This window comes from Apteryx mantelli, chromosome 10, assembly GCF_036417845.1.
Source record: "Apteryx mantelli isolate bAptMan1 chromosome 10, bAptMan1.hap1, whole genome shotgun sequence".
In the NCBI taxonomy this organism is placed as follows: Eukaryota; Metazoa; Chordata; class Aves; order Apterygiformes; family Apterygidae; genus Apteryx; species Apteryx mantelli.
Window position 1 is genome coordinate 15195250 of NC_089987.1, and position 22002 is coordinate 15217251.

Sequence of the window (22002 nt, forward strand, 5' to 3'; positions counted from 1 at the left end):
CTGGACAAGGTCCTGGGCAACCTTCTCTAGTGGACCCTGCTTGAGCAGGGATGTTGAACCAGATGATCTTAGCTGTTGCCTTAATAAATTACTTTCTGTTCCTTTAGTACCTTTGGGGATGGTGAGCAGCAGTTAATAAATCCAGAAAACCTAAACACTCCAACTTGATCAAGCTATATATAATATCTATATGTTTGAGAAGAGCTAGCTAAGTAATCTATCCAGATCCCTGATGTTGATTTTCATTAACTCTGCAAACTCCGCAGGAAAACAAGGTGCTACTACTATTGTCAGGCTTTTTATTTTTTAAGAATCAACTGAATAACCCAGACAATTACAGGCCTGCCAGTATTACATCAAGCATGGAAGCAGCAATGAGATGGGGCTCAGATAATTAAATGAAAAACGTTGTACCAATCAACATGATTTATGGAATACAAATAAAATCAACTTTGAGATCATAAGTTTTCTTGATTAAGATACTTTAGCACCAACACACTACAATTTTTGTAAAGATAGAACTAGGCAACACAGAACTGAGTGTCACAGATCTCAAGGGAAGTGGTAAATTTTAAAATGTTAGTACAAGGAAGCGAAGTGGCTGTTCCTCTGTGATCCTGTTAGAAACACAAATCCTTGGCTTTGTGCAGCTCAGCATCAACAAAAGGGCAGGGAAAAGGTTAAAACAAAGCTCAAAGTTGCCAAGGTTTGGGAAAGGAATAAATAGTGGAAAGGCCAGAGAATAAACTGGAATCAGGGTCAACCGTGCAAGCCGTGGGGTCAAGCAGTTACATTTAGTAGGTGTAAAGTGTAGCAACTCTAAAAACAACGGGCTAAATATGCAGGATGGGGAAGTCTTATCCTGGGAGAAAATGATTTCAAAATGGGCTATAAGGTTAGTATAGCCAGCTCCTTCCCTATCATGCTGCAGAGTGGTTCATGCACAAATAATACAAACAAATAATGGGTGCTGTTAATTTATCATATCTATTCTATGCAATGAGAAGACACGAACCGTGTACTTGAAAGCCAAGATAATGAAGCCAGTATTTTCATGAGTAATTGCAATTTAAATCTAAAGCAAACTAGCCATATTAATACTGGGCAAGTAATATGAAGATACACGTCTACATCTCTGTCACAGAGTGGGGTTTGGATGGCCTTGAAAATCCTGTAAGGAGCCAATACTCTTCCCCAGATATACCCTCTCACTATCACTCCTTAGAAGACAGTATCTTAACTCCCCCAGGACAAAGTATCTTCATCTACAAACATTTTCAATTAAGGTATCCCCCAGGCCCCCTTACTGCAGAGAGGACACAGCTGTCTAGTTATATAGGACTGCTCCACAAGCCAAGTCAATAAGCCACAGACCTATCAGGTTTGCAAAGCTTCTGCATACCCACCTTTTTTCTTCTTTCTTCCTATTTTTATTATTAATAAGGCTAACTTTTTCCAGGGCAACACAGCAGTGTCCACATTACAGCAAAAAGGACCTTTAAGATGAACATCCATTAACAATCCTTTGCATGAGTCAAACAGAAAAGCAGCTACCTAAACACTTCTTGCAAGTCTTTTCATCAGCTTTTCTTTGACAGATGTTCAACAAGGCATTTGGGAATTAGTTTCTAATTTAAGAAGCACAGAAAATTTCTGACACCTTAAAAATTTAGAGAAAGATACTTATGTAGAGCAGAAGCTGCATTTATAATTGCAAACATAGAATCCCTAGCAAAATGCATCACTCCGAGTCTAGTGTACGAGACCTAGTGTTAGTTCCTGCCCTTCATATTTAAACATATCTCCTCCACTTCAAAGCTAAATTAAAGCCGCAAAATGAAGACCTATATTTATTAGTGACACACATGATCTGGAAGACCTAACTCAACTGAGATGAGACGGATGCATTCAACGTTTAGCCGTTTGAGGCATAAAAGATGTCAAACATTTAACTATCAGTTTACAATACAATTCCTGCATGACAGAATGGCTAGAAGTTTTACTAGCAGCCTCCTCTTTCCACATTCTGCTCCTGCACCTACTGACAACTTGCACACAATAGAATCACCATTGGCATCTGGCACAGGAAAAGGCAAAATAGTGGCAGTATTGAAAGCAGATGAATAGGAATGTTTTAATTTGTACTTTCATAAATTTAAATTTGAATTAAAAAAAGGGAGATAAGAGGCTGTCAAGAGATAAGCCAGCTCTAAAATGAAGTGCGAGAGAAAGAAATGCCATCTATACATCACAAAGGCAACTCACTCAAGAAAATTAGTTCTGAAAAGACAAGAGGAAAGAACCACAAAATTACAATTTTTAGCCCCTCCTTTAATAAGAATTACATATCAGGAAAAAAAGGCATAATATCAAAGCATGAAACATGGTATACGACCTGATGAATAGCTTAAGACACTAAACCACTGCCAGCCTTAGCATTAGGCTTTCACTTGACTCAAGCATTTCTCTATAGTCACTGAATGGCAGACATTCATGAGTTCGTGCAACCCACAGTGCTATAGTTGCGTTTAAGCTTAAGAAAACTTGAAGTTTAGTCCTGAAGTCAAATGTCCTGAGCAGGGGGGAGGGGAAAAAAAAAAGGGGGGGGGGAAGGTTGGGGAGGATAGTGGGATAGGAAAGCTGCAATGAATTCTCTACAGTTCACATACGATAGGAAGAGCAAGCACATGCTCTTAAGTTACATCTTTCTCTTTTCCTTATTATCAACTGCTCACACTAAAACAGATCATGTATTTACTGATTTTTGATTCTCATCTCAGTTTAAGAATGGCTGGGGTGTAAAGCCTTGAGCAGAAAACTCGCATCCACCCATGCATTTCTAGTGGGGGTATACACTGTGCTAAGCTACTTTCAGAAGCTATTCTATAATCCATTGATGTCAACATGCTTTTCCTCTCAACATATTTTATTTTTTGTCTTACAGGACAACCTGAATCACCTAGAAGTTCATATTTTCTTACATACATTTCACACATCAGTTGAAAACCTGATCTGAAAATCTTGAAGACAATACAAAAAGTCTGAAGAAGGCATGAGGATTCTAATGAAAAACCAGAGAGGCACTAAGAAGGAAAGTCCTCGATCAGGCAGTCCATCCAATTTTTCCCTCAAGTAAAGACTAATAATATGCAAGGGCAAGCCACTTAAGTGCCTCTGTTCCACAGCTGTGGGCTGATAAGAAATTTCAATGGCAACTCAGGTTTTTAAAGTTTTATATTCATTTCCAAGGCCTCCATTTGCTGCTACTAGTGGCATAACAATTGAAAAAATTTCAAAAGTATGCCCTAAAAGGTGCAGCAAGAATACCACTAATGAGGAGATAAACACATCTACTTTGATTTCTCTTTATTCAGACGAATGGAATTCAGTTAAACACTGTCCTTCCTATGGAAAACATGCACTGACATTGTTAGCTGTTGGAAGTCAACACCTGGCACATGAAGACAGAGCACTGAATGTTACAAGCACCGAAGTTTCTAGAAAATCCTTCAAGTATAAAACATGGCAGCCAAGTACTACATTTCCTAAGGAAGAGCATTTCATTAGCTTCTGTTTAATGTACAAAATGAAAAAGTAAGTCAATTTAAGAGGAATCAGCTGCAGGTTAGCTGTGCTTAAAAAGGAGGGAGGTGCACCATTAACCGCTGCACTTTTTTTGTCTGTGGTTAAAACAGGCTGGACTTTGGTGGATTTGTGGATTTTTTTTAAGATTTTTACAATTAGTAGTTAAATAAATACACTCAAAAAAATTAATCAGCCAGCAAAGAACAAGCATGTAGATTAGTAAACTCCATGCAAGGTTTCCGTATTAGAGTTCTACTTTTTACCATGCTGTCTGTATTTGCAGCAAGGAAGCAAAATTTCCACATGCAATATATATACTGTTAATAAATATTTGTCAATTTTAGTAACATAATGGAAGGCAGATGAAACAGGCCAACTTCTTGGAAAGCAGCAGTGAAATTAATAGCTTGTGCAAGTCTTTTACAATACCACTAAAGTCAGGACAGTCAGAAAAGGAAGGTACCAAAACTCCCTTTCCCATTCCATTTGAACTGATTGCCCACAATAGAAACAAACATTTCCTGTGACATTAAGTTGTCATCAGCTTCTGTGATTCCCAGTTCACTCAGCCTTTTCTTGCGCATCTGGCTCTTCCTTGCAGAAGTAGCACCAAGTTCATTCGCAATTTCATAATTGCTTTCAGTTTGCTCAGAAATCTCAGCTTGCTCATAAAGCTCCAGCTCATCAGTTACACATTCAGGTAGTTCTTCATGTCTGAAGCCCTCTGCACAGACTCTCTCACCGCCTGGGTGAGGCTGTGTGTTCCCTAAGTCAGGAAACAACGAGAATATTATCCCTGATCATGCAAAACAGCCAAAACAACCCTGGAATTAATTTTTTTCAGTCTTAACATTTTCTCCTCATCCCATACCCTTTTTGGAAACTATTTCGTGACAGGCACATATTCCAAATACAGCATATGATGTTTAAGGAAAAGGTTTCTTTAATCCTGAGATGACTCCAATTGGCCAATTGATAGTGAAGCACATTAAAGAAAACTATTGTGGTTTACACATTGCACTTGAGAGCATGACAGGTCTTCTCAAATAAGACATAATATAGGAAATACAGTTGTCACATTTTATATACTGCAGGGAACAATTTCTGCGCTGGCAGGCTGGGGAAAACACAGCACGTCTCAGCTCTGGTGCACAGAGGAAAAACCAAGCAGGGAACTAGTATGAATCAGAAGACCTGTACAAGAAGTTGTATCTTGCTGATCACTCTGTTGTATTTCTGTATGACCCAATGAGGCCATCAGCCACGCAGGCTCTGCCTATTAGGAAACACAGATATTTAAGGACCTTAAAACAGAAGTGCACACACAGCATGGGGCACAGACATTCACAGTATTTCTCTGCAGCAAGTTCATTGTTTGAGAAATTCCAGTATTCTGAAAGTTATGAAGACGTATTTTGGCTAAATCAATCTAGACATTATTAGAAAATTTAAGAGACCTTCTTACGAATTACGCAATCCAAACCCCTAGGAGTTCCTGATAAGAAGTCAAAGAAACATACCTTCTCTTTTCTCTGCTGAAAGATCCTTTACATCAGATGAGATTGTTGGTTTAACCAGGACCACTCCATATCCTTCATTATTATGAATCATGTTATTGACCATGGTTATCTTGGGGATGTCATAATTCTCATCTAAGAAGTTCTACAGCAAAGAAACAGAAATCCAATGTGTTATATCCAGCTAAAGGAATGCAAACTGTTGCAGTTTTAGATAGAATCAGTTCTATCAGCTAGAATTTTATTACTTCCCTATGCAAGCAACATTGCAAAAGGTATTTTACTTCTGACAGATAAGGGATAAAGCAAGTATATTGCTTTGGTGTACCAAATTAAGGCAAACAACAAGCACCATCATCATCATATGCGACAGATGAGAGTTCTACCATAAGGGCAGTAAGATTACAAGGCAACCTAAACACAAGTTATTTGCATCAACCCTAGCAACTATAAACTTTTAACAAGCACAGTCTGCCTTTAACTGACCTTTATAAGGATTCCCTCCTTGCAGTGGTGTATGCCGTTGTCTAACAGGGTGCACGTACTACCTGGATAAATTTCCACACCAGCACCCTGCAAGATAAAGTTGCTGACAGTCCACAGATAGCTGAGGCACACTTCCAACATAATTTGACAACTCCGTTGTGGATTTTCATGCTCATCTACCAGTTGCACAATGTAGAATTGTGTTACTGCTCCAGCTTCAGAGCTTTGTTACCTAGCTTGAGTAGCACGCACCCAAGGCTAAAGGCCCCATGGACAATACTATTGCCATCACTCAATAAAAGCTCTGGTGAAGAGTAACTGCACAGCCTTGCATAATTTTCTGGCTCTTTAGTCATCCACCTCACCACTCAAAGCCCCATCTTTCTTCAAAATGTTCCAATCAGAGTTCAGACTTGTGTTTATCATCCTTCTGTAAGGATCAATGCATAAGATGTTCAAAAAGGACAGTTCATTTGCAGAACAGATACACGGTTTAATGAAAAACAAAGATATTTATGGGCAGAAAAAACAGAAAATAATTTTAAAGGCATTGCAGGACATCAAACAATCCAACAATGTAGCAGCCATTATCTCACAGATTCCCTTGTTACTGCGTGATTTTCATATAGCATCACACACAAGTCAGCATGAGATACTTCACTGGATAGTATTGGAGCCTAAGAGACCTCTGGGACCACTCTCTTAAACAATAAAATGTAGCTATCTAAAGCAAATTTCTAAAGGTTCTCTCTCCCCTTTACTGACTGTATTATTTCCTAGCAGAAGCCTTTGTTTTACTTTAGGAATCAAGACAGAGTTAAGAATTTGTTCATACCTTAGCACCATACAGGTCTGAGTTTTTCATTAACAGCTCAGCTGATGTTCGTACTGTTATGCCTGTAGTCTCACACTGTAATACACAATTCTCCAGGGTGGTTTTCCCATGGTGAACATCTGCATACACAGACAAGCAACACTGTTAAACAAATCAGCTGTGCAGAGGCAAACCCTTCCTACAGATAGATGAACTTATAGCATTTTTACAGTGTGGTAAAATTCCCGTTTTAATTTTATCCACTTTAAGTTAATTTATTTTACTGATTTGCTTATGAATACTTTGAACACATACTCTTTTTCTAGTATAAACAGGAATGCTGCTGCAAAGGAGCAGTAACTGGATTTGTCTTAAGGTTTTTCTTGCTGGGGATGGGGGAGATTGTTTCTAAGTGACAACAACAATTCTTTTCTTTATATCCCTAAGCTACTTTTGAGATAAGATATTAAATACCTGTATACAGCTGTTGTTAAACATTTTAACATGTTTTAAACCAAATGTCTCTTGGTGCAAAGTATTAATTAGCATCTTCTGCAAGGACAGAATGCTGTGGCTGATAAACTCACTAGATACAACTTAGGTTTATTTGGACCTCAGTTTGAATATGCTATCAGCAAACAATGATCTATGCTGGTTGAAGAATGGAGAGTTGGTCAGGTTCAGCTGAAGTTGAATATTGCTAAGGAAGTTCTTTCGTAGAAAGAGAAATTTCCCTTTCCAGGCAGTTTGGAATAGGCTCTGCAGCAGAGTCAGGTAGCCTTGGCAGCAGAAAAATTAAGTCAGTCTTATCCAAGTAAGAATAAAGCTTGAGAGCCACAACAGTGTGAAAGTACAAAGAGTAGAGTTACTTTGATCTCCAGATTATAAGCATTTAAAAAATAATAATAATAATTAAATCAAGCCTTGATATTTATACCCGTACAGTTCCTCTCCACTGTATTTTGGTAAACTCTAATACTGGATCCCAGCTTTAATTCTACCAGTAAATTATGAAAGCTTCACAAAAAGGTCAAAGTGCTTTTAATACTTACTTAAAATCCCCTCCACGGCATCATGTTGCACTAGCTTCAAACTGGAGATCTTTATATTGGCTCCTGTACAGTCAACAAAGTTGTCCCCTTTCCCCCACTTTTCTATCACGATATCATCTGGCAGACCATAGCCTTAAAGCAGAGGCAAAGGACACAAGTTTAAGAATAACAGGTAACAGTTAGGTGCTTAGTACTTAAGTTCTAACTCTCCATGTCTAATTTAAATGTCTGTTTGAGGTCTGGTACATTACCAGGATTTTCTACCCGGTGGTCAGGCCACACCTATTACATCCCCTCAGTACCAGGCGGCAGGCACACAAATAAAAAACTGGAGTCAAAGTTACCTTACTTGAATGACACATAATAAAATGCAAAGTTGTTTTAGCTGAACAAAAGGGTAACTGAGCTCTCATTTGCCAGTGCCCAGTATCACACTCCCAAAAGTTACAGCAGAGCAAGGAGGTGCAGTAACCGGCGACACATGGGCACCTGCATTCTGCTTCCAGGGTACAGAATTTCCCTAGGGCAAGGCAGAGGCTCCAAAGGGGGAAGAAAGCAGTCAACACCAAAGTGCAGGAAAGCAGGTGCAATGGACTTCACGCTGCTAATAACATTCACTCAGCTTCCACGTTTAAATGAAACTTAGGTCAAAACTAATGTTCCTGTGTTACATGGGCTTCCAGATTAATTCAGATTAAAAACAAACTTTCACAAGCATATGCCAACACTGATTTACTAAGCCATCCACAGTTGTCAGCATTCAACCACTTACAGTTAAATTTATGAGCATGTAGAGCTGTTATTGCTTGTCACAGACAAGAATCATGATAAGGAAAGCAATAATGCAATGTCTACTACAGCAGCATGAGTCCTATCATTTTCTGAAAATGCACACGAACTCAGCTAAGAAGTGCCTGAGCAGGATGCTTGCTTTTAACCAAGGGCATGAATAAACACTCTTATGTGCAAGTAAAAAGGTTAAAAAGAAAAAGCTTTTGAAAAAGAGTTGGCAGAAAGTTTTAAAGACAGCAGATTTAAAGTCAAGTTATGTGACTGATACTTCAACATGCTACGCTATGTAGAAATCTTTTTCCACCACTGCTGATTTATGGTCACTCCTAGGGAGTAGGCAAGGGGCAATTTATTTCTAGTATGTAATAGAGCACGATGGGACAGCAAATGGCAGATCCAGTTGAACTACACACTACTACAGAAACAGAAGTTATTGAAGCCCTTGCTGTGCATAATAACAACTGTCTTACAGGTTACCTGGAGATTTTCTGACCACACTATTAGCTTGTTTAATATTCAACCCCTGAAGCAGCAGCTGTAGCAGCAAGCAGGAAGCTGGTGACAAGGCAAGGCACAGAGAAGGAAAGATTTACCCGCTATCAAGTGGTGTTCACCACACAGCCCGGTCAGGACCATATGCCTGCCTGAGTGCTAAGTGACTCCACAGCAGCTAAAGGCAACTTCCATCCAGTAAAACTCATCCCAGATACTAGACAGGTTGATGACGCAGGTTCCCATCCTAGACAACCCACTGTACAAGCACAAGTGAAGTTCTTAGGTGCTTTGCTATGCCATTTCTATCAAGTGCTAAACCTTAGCATGATTTTTCCTGGGCTGCTACTGCTTAAACCTTACTTAATTCTTTTAAGTTATTTATCCCTGACTTACTAATCCTCATATTTTCAACCTTAATACTGACTTGCACAGTGAATGGAAAAAATTAAAGCTCTACTAAGCAAAGTGCCATTATACCTTTAATGAGTCACCCCTTCATCCCAAGAGAGCTACCAAAACAGCCAGCTGTTCAGATTAGTGCCAGCAAAATTTCTCTTGATGCTCCTACTTCAAATGTTTTCAGCTGCTACTACTGCTATAAGAATTTCTCTAACAGAAGTCCGTATAAAGAGATTAAATGCCCTGACTAATGTTTATTATTCGAGTGGTTCCTACTAAAGATGCTTATTTATATTCCTTGCTCTTTAAAAATAGAGCAGCTCATCCTTTAATAGCTGTGCTACTTCACCACTTGTATTACTTTCTGCAAAGCTAGAAAAGCAGTTGTCATAAATACCACTCCACAGAACTTTAGAACAATACCATTCTCGCAGATAAATAAAGAAGTTTGAGGTCCTGTAGCATGCAAGTGCATTGTATACCAACATTCATATCTATATAAATAAAACATACAAAAGAGAAGGCTGAGAAGGAAAGTGATACTCACAAAACAGAAAGGACAAGAAAAATATATCCCAGAAGAGCAGGAAATTAAACTCCCAGCCATCTTCCCATTAAGAAAAATTGACAAGATAAAAAAAAATACAGCTAAAGTGCCTGAACAGCTGCACAATGCCCACAGTGATATATGGCCTGTTAGATTGCGAGCTATAATCTTAACTTGAAACTGTTTTGTAAACTGTTAACAGGGTGCGTGCCTAAAGCCGAGGAGTTACTAGGAGAATTCAAGAAATGTCAGAAAAGATAGCAATATACCCTAAGCAAGGCAAATGTATTTCTTTTCAAAACCCAAGCACACAGAAATGTTTTGTGAGACAAAAAATAATCACGTGGTTTCTACAAAATAAATACAGATGTCAAATCATTAGCTCCATACCCATGCACTTCACATAACAGCACAAATTCACGCTGGCAGCCCAGGCACACGTAGATGACACGCAACAAGTGTCATAAAATAAATTCCAATAGCACTTGGCTCTTTTGCATTCTGTATTCACCAGCACCATACTGGCATTGAGTCTAAGAGTATTCCTCTGAAGTAGATTAAGACAAGCAAAACAGAACCAGAAGAACATCTCTGCCACATACCCTTGAGTTACTGGCTCTAATAACTAAAGCCTCACAAGTGTCCCAGAGTGACTTCTGCGCTTGTCAGATTAAAAATCAAGTCCCTCATGTTTCTGCTGGATCCTCTCTATTAACTATATAATCAGGATTTAGCCAGACAAATGGTTAGGAGGAAACAGTGAATTTGCTATTCATCAACAAAATTTTCAGTTTATTTGCAGAAATAACTATGGCTAATAAAACAGCTTGCTCCATCCTGCATTAGACATGATCTTGGCTCTTAAGCAGAGATAGGAATGCTTTTAAGAAAAAAAGCAAATGCTCCAGCCAGACTCCCCCAAAAGTAAAAAACAAACAAACAAAACTTTATGCAAAGCTAGTTTGTTTTAAGACACTCAGTTTACAGTGTTTTAAGAATCTTTATGCTAGAAAGCTCCTACCTTCTAGTTCAATTGAATCAGCAATGCAGAACACACCATCTACAACATAACGACCAGGACAGATGATGACAGTGTCTCCTTCATAGCAGGCATTTACAGCTGCCAGTGGATCACTGTGAAACTATAAAAGACAAACAATATCAACTCCTGAAAATTGTTACAAAAATGGCTTGTGTTTATGTCCTTAGAGATTCTTTTTCAATTAAATGTTGCTGCTTTTGTTTAAAGGTAACCCTTTTTAATGGCACCAAACAACACACAATTACTACTTTGAATTCAAGAATTACAGCACTCTCTCTGGACACAATCAGCCTTAAAACATTCCTTTGATGTTTATGTCTATTTCTCTATGAGGAAATCGGGGCAGAGAGCCAGACTGAAGAGCATACGCACAGGAAAGCAGACCTCAATATGCCTGGGTTCCAGATGAATGTTTGAATTGTGCCTCAGGTAACTTGCCCTGAATTACCAGAGAAATACATGACAGAAGGAAAAGAAAAGCAAAAATGCAGACAACTCAGCAACCAGATTTGAGATGGTCTGAAAACTGACCCAACCCTTTGCTCCAAAATAGAATTCAGACATTGCAGTGGCAAATATGGGGTCTGCATGGTCCTTTTTCTTGAAAAAGGCTTCATACCTAAAGAGGTACTGACATCCTTCACAAATATCACTAGGGGATTCTGTTTTGAAAGACAACAAACAGTACAGGAAAACTGTATGTTTATTGCTTCTCAGAAATTTCCAGGTTAAGCATAGTAAGAGAATGTTCCAATTGCCAACTCATAAAATTTGAATTATAGCCCCAAATCAACCCGGGTCCTTCCCTCTGGCACCATTTTGCCCATCTGTAATTCATTAACTTGACCAGAACACAGGAAGCAATTCCATTTGGCCCCAAACAATCCACACCAATCCAACCCTAGATCATCATCATTAGAATCAGATCAAAAGATACAGATATCTTAAAATTAAATAGAAAAAAATCATAAAAAATACATTAAAAAAGAAAAAAAGTATTATCTCAGCATGTTTCACTACGGAATGTTCAAAGGAGATTTATTTCATCATTGCCTATATACAGGAAGGAAAGAGCTTGTATAGAGTATTCAGAAGACAAATGTATCAAAAGAAATTATTTGTATCTTCCAATCTTACCACTTACCATTTAAATTAAGAGCAACGCTTTTGGACTCAAAAATTTACTAATTAACAAATATCAACACTGCATGAATGTAGCATCTGGCACATGATAAAGTAACTTACTCTTCCACATTGTTTCAAGGAGAAAAGAAAAGTATTAGGTGACAGACAACTCCTGTTACTGTACCTGTATTTCTAGTTCTTCACCATAAGATTCAGGACAAAGTTTGTCCCTTATCAGTGACTGCAATAGACTTGCCATCATGGTTGAGGATACGACATGAGTGATCTTGGTACCCGTTGGTCTCAGTCCTTTAGCTTGGAGACCACTGTATTTTTGGTAACCAAACACGTACCTAAACCAAGAGCAACAAAACCATCAGTTCTTTCTTCAGGAAAGAACTTTTTTGCATATAGTTTCCCATATGGTCTCTCCTCCTTACACAAACCCAACAAGTACCTCAGAAGAGGATTCTCAATTAGTTTTAGCTTTTGTTTTAAATGTTCTATCTTCTCATACAGCTTTAGTCCTTCCACCATGGAAATGTTTTCTACTTCTGAGTCTGAATCACTGCTTGATATGCTGCTCCTCAAGTTTAAAAACTTCCTGTAGAGCTCCTCACACTGAGACAACAAGTTCTGGTAATCAGCTACAAGCCCAGAAGGAACACGATGTTCAAGGATGTCGTAATGCCTGCAATTCAGAGTAAGGAATCAGTATTTTTCACATTTACAAGTTAAAAGCATTGAATACAAACCCACAAAGAACCTAAGGAGTTCTAGATCAAAACTTTAGTCAAAATTCTCTGCAGTCTGTATCAACACTGCTCAACTTTTTTGAAAACAGCAAAACCAAAAAACCTGAACACAGACACACACACACACTACTTTCTCTCTAAACAGTTCCCCATCCACCTTGAAAGATTACACATAATGATGAGAAACTTGCTCTAAAAACACAGGTATAACTACAAAAGTAGTAAGATTCAGCAGTTCATCAGATAAAAAGTCTACTTTTAAGCATTTATTAGAAAAATAAATAGAAAGTTATGTCCTAATTAAAAGAAAAAGCCTATAAAGTGAAGTCTCCATTAGCAACAATCTAAACAACTACCTGGGCAAAAAAAGGAAATTATTCAGGATGAATGAGAAAGGCAGTATCAGGACTGGATGAAAGTGTGAAAGCACTGCATAGTATATTTTGCACCATCCCAAGAGGGATGTACAAAGGAAATTGCAGGCCAGAAAATGCCAGCCTGAAGTTGCATTGCCAAAGTCAGAAAAATGAAGACATCTGCCAGCTAGATAGTGCCAAGATCTCCCGGGCCAATCATGTAGTACCAATCAAGGTCACCACAAAAAAGCTGCACACCAATTAACAATACAAATAAAACAAGATTGAATTATTTCTCTCCATTTTTGTAGGGAAGCAACTGAATGCAGCATAAATAGCTCTGTTCAGGACACTAAATGAAATAAGGGCTCAGATGTTCCCTCAACTTTCAGAGGTTCTTCACAGGGTACACTTAAAACATGCAATAAAGAGCAATACAATCTGGAGCAGTAAATATTTATGCAGCTGTGATAAACAAGGTATACAGAGACACAAAAAGCCTCACAAAATTTTGGCAATCAGGTTATTAGAGGCAACAGTAAGTGAATTCAGGGTGACTAAGAACAAAATAATTCATAGTAATATAGAAGTATAAAATACTCAAAGGATACTGAACGTTGTACGTAATTCAGCCCTGAAATGCATAGTCTACATTTGAGGGCTTGTCAGTATGAAAGTGCACAAAACCTTTTTTTTTTTTTTTTCCCTCCAAGCTCTGGCGAAATAGTTCATACAGGTTTACTTGCCTCAGAAGACTAGTACAAGCTGATGTGCAGCATAAGGATGCTATCTGTTCCAATCAAAACAGTGCACACCAGAGACCTGAAAAGTTTAAAGCATCGTATGTTTCCATACACTGGAGATGAATGTTATTTATGAGTTGTCATATCAGTGCATAGATCACAACACAGGATTGCACCAACACCATCATAGTTTAGAGCACAGACTTTACATCAAGCCTGGTATGGAAGGATGAGAAAGGAAAACATTTGTTTACTGCTTGAAGACATTGTTTAAGTATTTTGGATTCTTGCTAAGCAATGCTTCTATTCTGATGTAAGGCCACATGCTATCTTAAAAAAAATAAAAACAATATCTCTGCACATGATTGCATTTTAGTTTCATTCCATGCCAAGGCTTCACAGAGCTCCAAAAACTCAGCAACAGAATAGCCATTTGCTGGGGGCATAGAAGTATAAACACTTCCTAAACACGTGCGATTTCCACATGTAACATTTCCCCCTAATTTGCATGATTTCAGAAAAGGCCAGACATATCAGAGGCCTGAAATGTCACATATCTCCTGTTTGAAAGGGAGGCCCATAGTCATCTTTACTGTGTGGGTAAAGATGCTGTTGCCCTTGAAACTGAGATTCCCAAGCACCTTGAGATTTAATGCTATATTCTAAATAACATGTAGGAGTTAATTCTAAATATTCATTAATGCAGTTCTCCAGCATCATAGCAGTATTAGACCTGGATATGAATGCCACAAACTTTTGGATACTCACGCTAAGTTATAATATGCGAGGAATAGGAATAAAAACAGATATGGTGTCAAATCTTAGGGAATAACTTGCAGTGGAAATTGCTTGTCAATTATTCACTCCAGGTATATTTTATGGTGCGCTTTGGTTATTTAGCATCCTCAAAATGCTTCCTTGTGCACTGCTTCAGTTCCATATGGCCGGATGACATTAAAAACCCTCCTCTGGAAAACCTAATGCCAACTAATCCCATTAGAGAAAGAAATACACACATTCCTCCTTCAGCATGACCATTTTTTCAAGTTTTTGTTTACATTCTGCTCCATTCTCATTCTTATTCTGTGCCCGAAGGTATCATCCCCTGCCAGCCTTAACTAGGATTGCTTGTGTACTTCCAGGGGACCGGGACTTCTGCAATCTGAAGGAGGTTATAGCTGGATTTGGAGCGCCATCTGATGGAAGGTTAAGGATTACAAGAAAAAACAGGTGGATTCAGAAATGAAGCAGCAACCTCAGCTGCCCTCTCTTTCTGTACAAAATTTTGAGTGTCAGGCAGCGATTGCCTCTAGAACAGACTTGCTTTGATTTACTAATAAAGGGCTTTCTTTGAAATTTATTTGTCTGTCACTATTCCCACATCACCTTTACCTGTGGTTTTACCTAATATCAAAAGAAGTTGCACTTACAATCTCAGTCGAGGTTCAACACATCGTACAAAGTAATCAAAATCATCCTCCTCCTCCTCGTCCCAGGTCCTCCAGATGCACTTGTAGAAGAACCTTTTGAAACAAAGTAGCCATGTAAACACACACCAAGGAGGAGCATTTACCTGAGCAGAAACAGAACTGGAAATAGGAATGTAATCACAAGAATTCAGCTCAAAACATCACCTCCCTCCAATTTCATGTCACCGTCCTGTAGACTGTTTAGTAGACAAAGAAGTTATTTCTCCTGTGCTATTTAACTAGACAGAGTTTTATTTTGTCTTTTTATAGTTCGTAATTTGTAACACCCTGAGTGGCACTGACTTTCATTAAAACAGACTGAACAGCTAAAAGCTGGTTTTGAAAACAAGACTTGCACTCTTAAGATACCGAGGTATCTGAGATACTGACACGTTTTGGTTTTGGCCAAGCATTCTTCAGCTAAACTGTCCTTAGAGCCCACAGCAAGTTTATCATATTCATCTTTCAAGCTTAGCTCTCCACTACTGAGCAATGCTGAACACAGTATGAAGATAGCCTCTCAACAGAATGAGGCTCTCCTCTCCTTCTCCTGCTGCACCCACCACTTCTGAAACACTGCCCATGTTGCAGAAGGCACGGTCCTTCCTCCTAGTTTAGTTTTTTGATACAGTCCTACTGCTTATTTGTGAACAGTTTTCAAGCAGTGTGTAGTACATGAAAGCAAGGGGAGATGGAAGAGACAGAGATGATGAAGGAAAAGAAAATAAAATAAGAAAGATGTGAACAGACACCTGAAGAAGAAGGACCAAATTTAGGGGAGGAGGCAAAGCGCAGGAAAAGAAGGAATGAGACAAAGGGGGGAAAAGATCCAAAAAAATGTTATAGAAGAAAAAGGAACACTGAACTAGAGCCAGCAAGGTGATACAGCCCAAGCTGGGGTATGGAAGAAGGGAGGGAAAGAGAAACGCAGACTTTTTTTTCCCCTCTTTTGACACCAAAAGCAGAATGGCAATAAGCTCCAGAAAAACCTACCTAGTGCCTGACTGATTACCTGAAGCTGCAGAAGACACCACAGGTTTTCCGTGTGACCAGTCCTTGGAGTCCTCATGGTACCAGGCATCAGATATACTTTGGAAAGCTAGGCCTGTGTAGCTGCTAGCACGACCACAAGAACTCACTGAGAAGGGCACCAAACACTGTATACTACCAGAACGCAGAAGTTGCTCATGACAAAAATTAAACCTTGAGAATTTTCCTACCTGACGTGCTCTATGGCTAGCGCTGTCTGATCAAACTCTCCCGACTCATCATACACAGCCCACAGCTCCTGCAGTGGTATCTGATGCTCCTTCAGCTCCAAGAGTTCCCGCATGCACTCCAAAGTAAAGGTGCTAACCTGCGACTCGCACAGGAAAGGCTCGCTGAGTTGCACAACTGCTTTCAGAGCTGAGTACTCCACGTCAACAACCTGATGGAACAGACAGCTCTTATGATTCCTCTAGACAGAGCCATAGACACAGCTGAGGAAGGCTAAAATGATATGCTCAACTCAGCGGGCATTACTGTAAATGCCAGCTGACCCACGCAAATTAATGCACTTTGTATAGTACAGCAAAGGCCTTCAGCTGAAGTGATAACCCCAAAATTAAGCTTCTCACACCCACACATGTAGGATCCTTCCACATTCAAAACATTGTTCAAGTCCCTCATAATATCCATACAAAGATACTAAGTTACTCCCCTATTTTGTTTTGTTGTTGTTGCTATTTGTTTTTTAAATGGGCAAAAGCAGTATCTCCAGACTCAATTAAATAAATACTTTACAGTTCCCATGGACTCCTCTGAGGCTCATTTTCCAAAGTACCCACAAGAGACTAAAGCAATCCAAAGAGTTCATCTGGGCCAGTGAAAGCCACTTCTACAGAATAGTGAGATCATCTGGTTCAACCCCCCTGTTCAAGCATGGTCAGCTAGAGCAGGGTGCCCAGGACCATGTCAATCAGGTTCTGAATACCTCCAAAGAGGGAGACTCCACAGCCTCTCTGGGCAACCTGTTCCAGTGTTCAATCACACTCACAGAGTGAAAGTTTTCTTATGTTCAGATGGAAATGTTGTCATTAACTGTGCTGAAAGCTGCAACGGCTACAAAGTTTTTTCTCTCCGCAAACATGCAATTAAAGTTAAAGTTCAAACTAATATCCAGGGTTTGCGCAAAGAAGCAAGACTCTGACATTGGGAGGCCTAGAAAAGCAGGGTCCCAAACCTGCAAACCTCAGCAGATTTTTGACAGGAGTATGCAATATTGAAGAGCTATTGAGCTCTTGAGAGGATTAGAAGGAAGAATTTTACTGATAAACTGGCAGATAAGGGCCAGTCATGTTGGTATCAGATCACAGGCTCCAACCCTATGTTTTCAGGAGAAGAAAACATACCGGTGTACAAGACACTCAGTGTTTCAAAGCAAGGCTGCCTTTGAAAAGAAAGGCCTGTTGCTCTAGACACCACCGGCAACTAGATAAGAACAGGATACTATTTTCTACCAGTTCATAAACTTTAATTAAAGATAAATAATCTGCCTGTTAACAGAGAGATAAATAATGCTAATTGGAGACAAACGACTGAGAATCTGCATTCTGTTTACCTCAACCAGGACCTCGAACACATTAGTGCGCCAGATTGCCTGCCATCCTGATGGTTCAAGGACCTTCTCCAGGTACTCAGCTGTGAATTCTTTCACCTCTGAAGCTTTGCAGTCAGCTAAAAAGAAATTGAACACAGTACGTTTAATGCAATAAAAGAAAGTCTTCCATATCACTGAAAAATGAAATTCAACACAGTTAAAGCATTCCTCTATCATGTCTAAAATTGGACTGCATTCTGCTCTGCTCATAACTGGCAGCGCTATTGCTGTCTCTCGGTATGGAGAGAACTGGGAGATGTTGCTGCTTTATGCCTCTTTGAAGGAACAAGACATCCAGTCCTCAACCTTCCAGGTACTGAAGGTTTCAGTGCCAGTGGTGTTAAATAGATAAGTTGTGCCTCAACTTAAACAGTGTTACTACACACACAAAAAGAATTTTAGTAAGACTACCTAAAACAAGACACAGAATCCAGCATTTACACCTTATCCTGTCAATCATTCAGATTTACTTATAAAAAAAGCTCCTTGTGCTCCAGCTAGAGCAGCTGCAGTTATGGCACAATAATCTGACAAGTGGCAGTCAGTACACTAGATCCTTTCTAGTCCCAATTATTAACAGGATCTTGCAGTGTCATACAGAATTGCATCCATTTAAACTGGATCATGTAAAAAGTCACTACAAGAAACATGGCTAGGTGTTCTTTCCTACTAAGAAATTACTTACCCAAAATGTAATCCTGGTAAGCTTTAAATCGCTCATAAAACAAAAGATGATCAGTTTGAAAAATATCTGGAAAAAGCACGTTCCCATCTGGCACAGTCCTTCCTAAAGCGGTCCCTGGTTTGTCACGACTCCCGTAATCGCTACAGGTATCATCCTCTTCCGGGGGCAGATCTGGGGGAGCGAGGAGAGAAAGCAAACCCCACAAATAGTCAGTTCAACTCAATCATCACTCACTCCTCTATTCCCAAAGAATTTCTGCTCAGCACAAGATCATCATGCACCTGCTTTCAATAGTACATCTTAATCTTTCCTTGGTGAAGAGACTACTGTCACTTGGTTGCTTACTCTCTTCTTCAGAATATTTACCCTGTCCCAAAAGGGGCTCTCTATACTTGTTGCAAACACATGTAACTACCACCCACTCTTAGTTGAAGTTACATGCTTATTTACGCTGTTCCATGTGTAAGATCTAAAATGCTTTAGTTAATACCATAAGCCACTCAAGTGCACATTAGCCCATGTCAGTACACCACCTGCATCACCTGGGCTCTGTATCAATCAATAATTGAAATAATTTGGAACACACATAAACCAGCTGATCCCACACAACTGATCCAAAATAACCTATATGGACCAAATGGGTCTTAGCAAGTTTTTAGGCACAAGCAAAACTACAGAAGACAAGAACTGTATTTCTGATACAAAACAGAAAAGCCAGTTGTTTACTTCTTTGTAAAGCAGGAAAAATACATATTTTTATAAAAGCTGAACATTATCAGCATATCACAAAACTAGAATAGGCATCACAGCATATAATTAAACCAAGAACAAAACATGAGTAAAATGCATAAGACTGCAGATGCTAGTCTCAGCTAAAGAAGCAGTTCACAGTTGCCCATTTCTTTTCCTAAGTCTCTTCATGTTCCTCAGCAGAGCATTTTAATAAGCTAATAGATAACATAAAGTCTCGATGCCTGAAGTCTCCATAGAAATTCCAAGCAACATATTGAGACAAAAGGGATACAGTGTTGTAATTTTTCACCTGTTTAAGCCTGGAAGTGGGCTTACTGCAATGATAACATCCCTCTGCTAACATCAGCTTAACTATGTATTAGAAAAAAAGCTATTATGACATTTCCTCTTCAGGTCAGACAAGTGGTGCATCTGTCACATCTCTAAGAGACAGTCTCCAGAAAGCTTCTCCACTCATCTGTTGCCATTACAAATTCAGCGAACTAGTCATCGCTATTGGTCTTGTAATATTTCTCAGGTCTGCTCATCCATAAGTTTTCAACCTCTAGGTTGAGTTAACTTTTGAAACGGGACTTTTATCCATAGCTAACATAACTAAGTCTTGTCAGAGACTTCATGCTGCTTAAGTGTCATTTGGCAGCATTGCTCATTTTATTTAAAAAACTCTAAAGAGCTTTGCTGAAAAAAAATCTCTCATGCTAATGCAATCTAACTCTTTTTAGGAGGGTTACTAGGTCAGAGGTAGAACTACAGTAACACTAGCAAGTCCTCTGTATGATAAATAAGGGTTCAGGCAATTAAAAGGAAAATATTAGAGACACACAATCATGGTAAATTGACTGTGATGACAATTCAGTTTTGTTTTGTTTTTTTAATGTAACAGCTCAAGATGCCCTCATCACACAGGACTTGATTCTTTAACAATTCATAGGCTTCTACATTTTCATTAGAATGCAATCATCTTTCTGATGAAAGATGATCTATAATCACAAAAGAAAAACATATTCCATTTCTAATACATCCTTTACATTTTACTATATGTTAATGAAAGGTAGCAGATTTGCCCTCAAATTCATTCGTGTTCTTACACGTCTGGGGCCAAACTCAAACAGCAAGAAAAAAAAAAAAAATCAGCATTGGTGTATGAGCCAATTATAAATGTTTAGAAAGTACAACTTTTCTTTGTAGTTGCACCATTATGATAGCACCTAAATAAAGGAAATAGTGTGTTTAATAATCAAGTATGATTTATGAAATATTGGAATATATTCTTGTAAAACTGTAGCTATATAACATTCACATGGTAGATAAGGAGATTTTTCCTATACCCCCCTAATCAAATCCAGCAGCTATGCACACTGTACAAACCAGAATAGGAATTCCAGATCACAGTATGCATTCCAGAAAGAGTTATTTAATTCAGTTTGCTCTTTTGTTTGCAAACTCTAAGCCCGTAACTACATATCAGTAACGACCTGGCACTGAGTGATGATACTCGACAGATACTAAAAGCACTGACATTCCAATACTGGCCTATTAAGGCAGAGGGCAGGGGAGATGCTGAGAGGAAAGCATTTTTCCTCAGTCAGTACTTCAAACATTTTGACACTTTGCCATACACTTTTCAAACACTTTGCTAAACACTGATTTAAATGCCTACAGTATGCACCTGCGACACACACCGTAAGTTCTTAGTCAAAAGGAAAAAGATAACACTATATTTTTACAGAAACAACCCTGCATTCCCTTATAAAGCCTCATTTATAGCCAGGTCTCCACCCCACTTGCCAGGGATCTTAGTAACCGGGGAGTGCTGAGCTGCTGCCGGGGACGCCACCAGCCTGCCTCAGCACCAGCAGCTGCCGGGGACAGGCTGCATGCAGGAAGGAACTGTCTCCCCATGAGGGCAGCCAAGCAGAACAGGTCGCCCGGAGAGGTTGTGCAGTCCTTATCCTTGGAGGTTTTCAAATCCCACCTGGATAAGCTCCGAGCGATCCGGTCTGATCTCCCAGCTGCCGCCGCTTGGAGCGGGGGTGGCACCAGAGACTTCCTGAGCTCCCTGAAACACCCCACGACCCGTGAAACCCTTCGCACTTCCGCGGCCCGCCGGAACAGAGCTCCGCCCGCCAGGGGCGGCGGGACCCCGCGGCCTCCGGCGCGGCAGCCCGCTCCCGGGCGCGCAGCTGCTTACTGGCTGCACGGCGCTGGGGAGACCAAGGCTGCCACCGCGCCCCGCGGCCCCCCCGCCCCGCCCCGCCTCGCCCCCCTTTCCAGGACGGGGCCTCCGCGGCCCCGTGGGCGGCTCGCTCCCCGCCGCGCCGCGGCTCCCGCCCGCGCAACGCCCGGCCCCAGCCGGGTCCTGGCCCCGCACCCGGCCCCGGCGCTGGGCGAGCAGAGCGGGCCCGGCAAGAGGCTACGCGGCAGGGAGGCGCGGAAGGGGCCGCGGCGGGAGCCACCGCGCCGCTCCCGTGGCGCGGCCAGCGGAAGGGGCCGCCGCCCCCGCCGGGCGGGCGCCCGGGACAGGAGCCCCTACCTGCCTCGGGCTCCTCTGCGCGCTCCTGCGGGCCGGCACCGCCCGCGGCCGCAGCCGCCGCCTGATCCCGATCCCGATCGTCCCGCCGCGTCTCCTCCCCTGCCGCCGCCCCGCTCTGCGGCCGCCCGTCGGCCATGCTGCGCGCCCGCCGGAGCCGCGCCCTCGCGCGGAAATTTCAAACTGTCCCGGGAGCGAGGCCCCGGCAACGTCACG

General features: G+C 40.5%; 1 protein-coding gene across 3 annotated transcripts; it reads right to left on the minus strand.

The window, feature by feature from the left end:
• Window positions 1–279: 279 nt before the first annotated feature.
• Window positions 280–21937, minus strand: SHCBP1 (SHC binding and spindle associated 1). 3 transcript variants are annotated; one of them, XM_067302534.1, is made up of 13 exons: window positions 21790–21937; window positions 18504–18674; window positions 17780–17895; window positions 16398–16606; window positions 15139–15231; window positions 12312–12545; window positions 12039–12207; window positions 10709–10829; window positions 7455–7586; window positions 6424–6542; window positions 5589–5675; window positions 5106–5247; window positions 280–4351 (listed from the first exon to the last, which is right to left on the minus strand). In XM_067302534.1, the coding sequence occupies exons 1-13, from the start codon at window positions 21923–21925 to the stop codon at window positions 4032–4034; spliced, it is 2049 nt and encodes a 682-aa protein (XP_067158635.1). In that variant the 5' UTR covers window positions 21926–21937; the 3' UTR covers window positions 280–4031. The 3 variants fall into 3 exon arrangements, with proteins under 3 accessions (XP_067158635.1, XP_067158636.1, XP_067158637.1); XM_067302536.1 differs by lacking the exon at window positions 280–4351 and adding an exon at window positions 4512–4861; XM_067302535.1 differs by lacking the exon at window positions 5589–5675.
• Between the last annotated feature and the right edge of the window lie 65 nt (window positions 21938–22002).

Bases quoted from the DNA above. Each gene is read 5' to 3' on its own strand.
- SHCBP1 (XM_067302534.1), bottom strand. From the start codon at position 21,925: ATGGCCGACGGGCGGCCGCAGAGCGGGGCGGCGGCAGGGGAGGAGACG. The intron at 18,675-21,789 runs GTAGGGGCTCCT...TCGCTCCCCCAG, and splicing joins CGCAGAGGAGCCCGAGGCAG to ATCTGCCCCCGGAAGAGGAT. The intron at 17,896-18,503 runs GTAAGTAATTTC...ATTTCTTTTTAG, and splicing joins TTACCAGGATTACATTTTGG to CTGACTGCAAAGCTTCAGAG.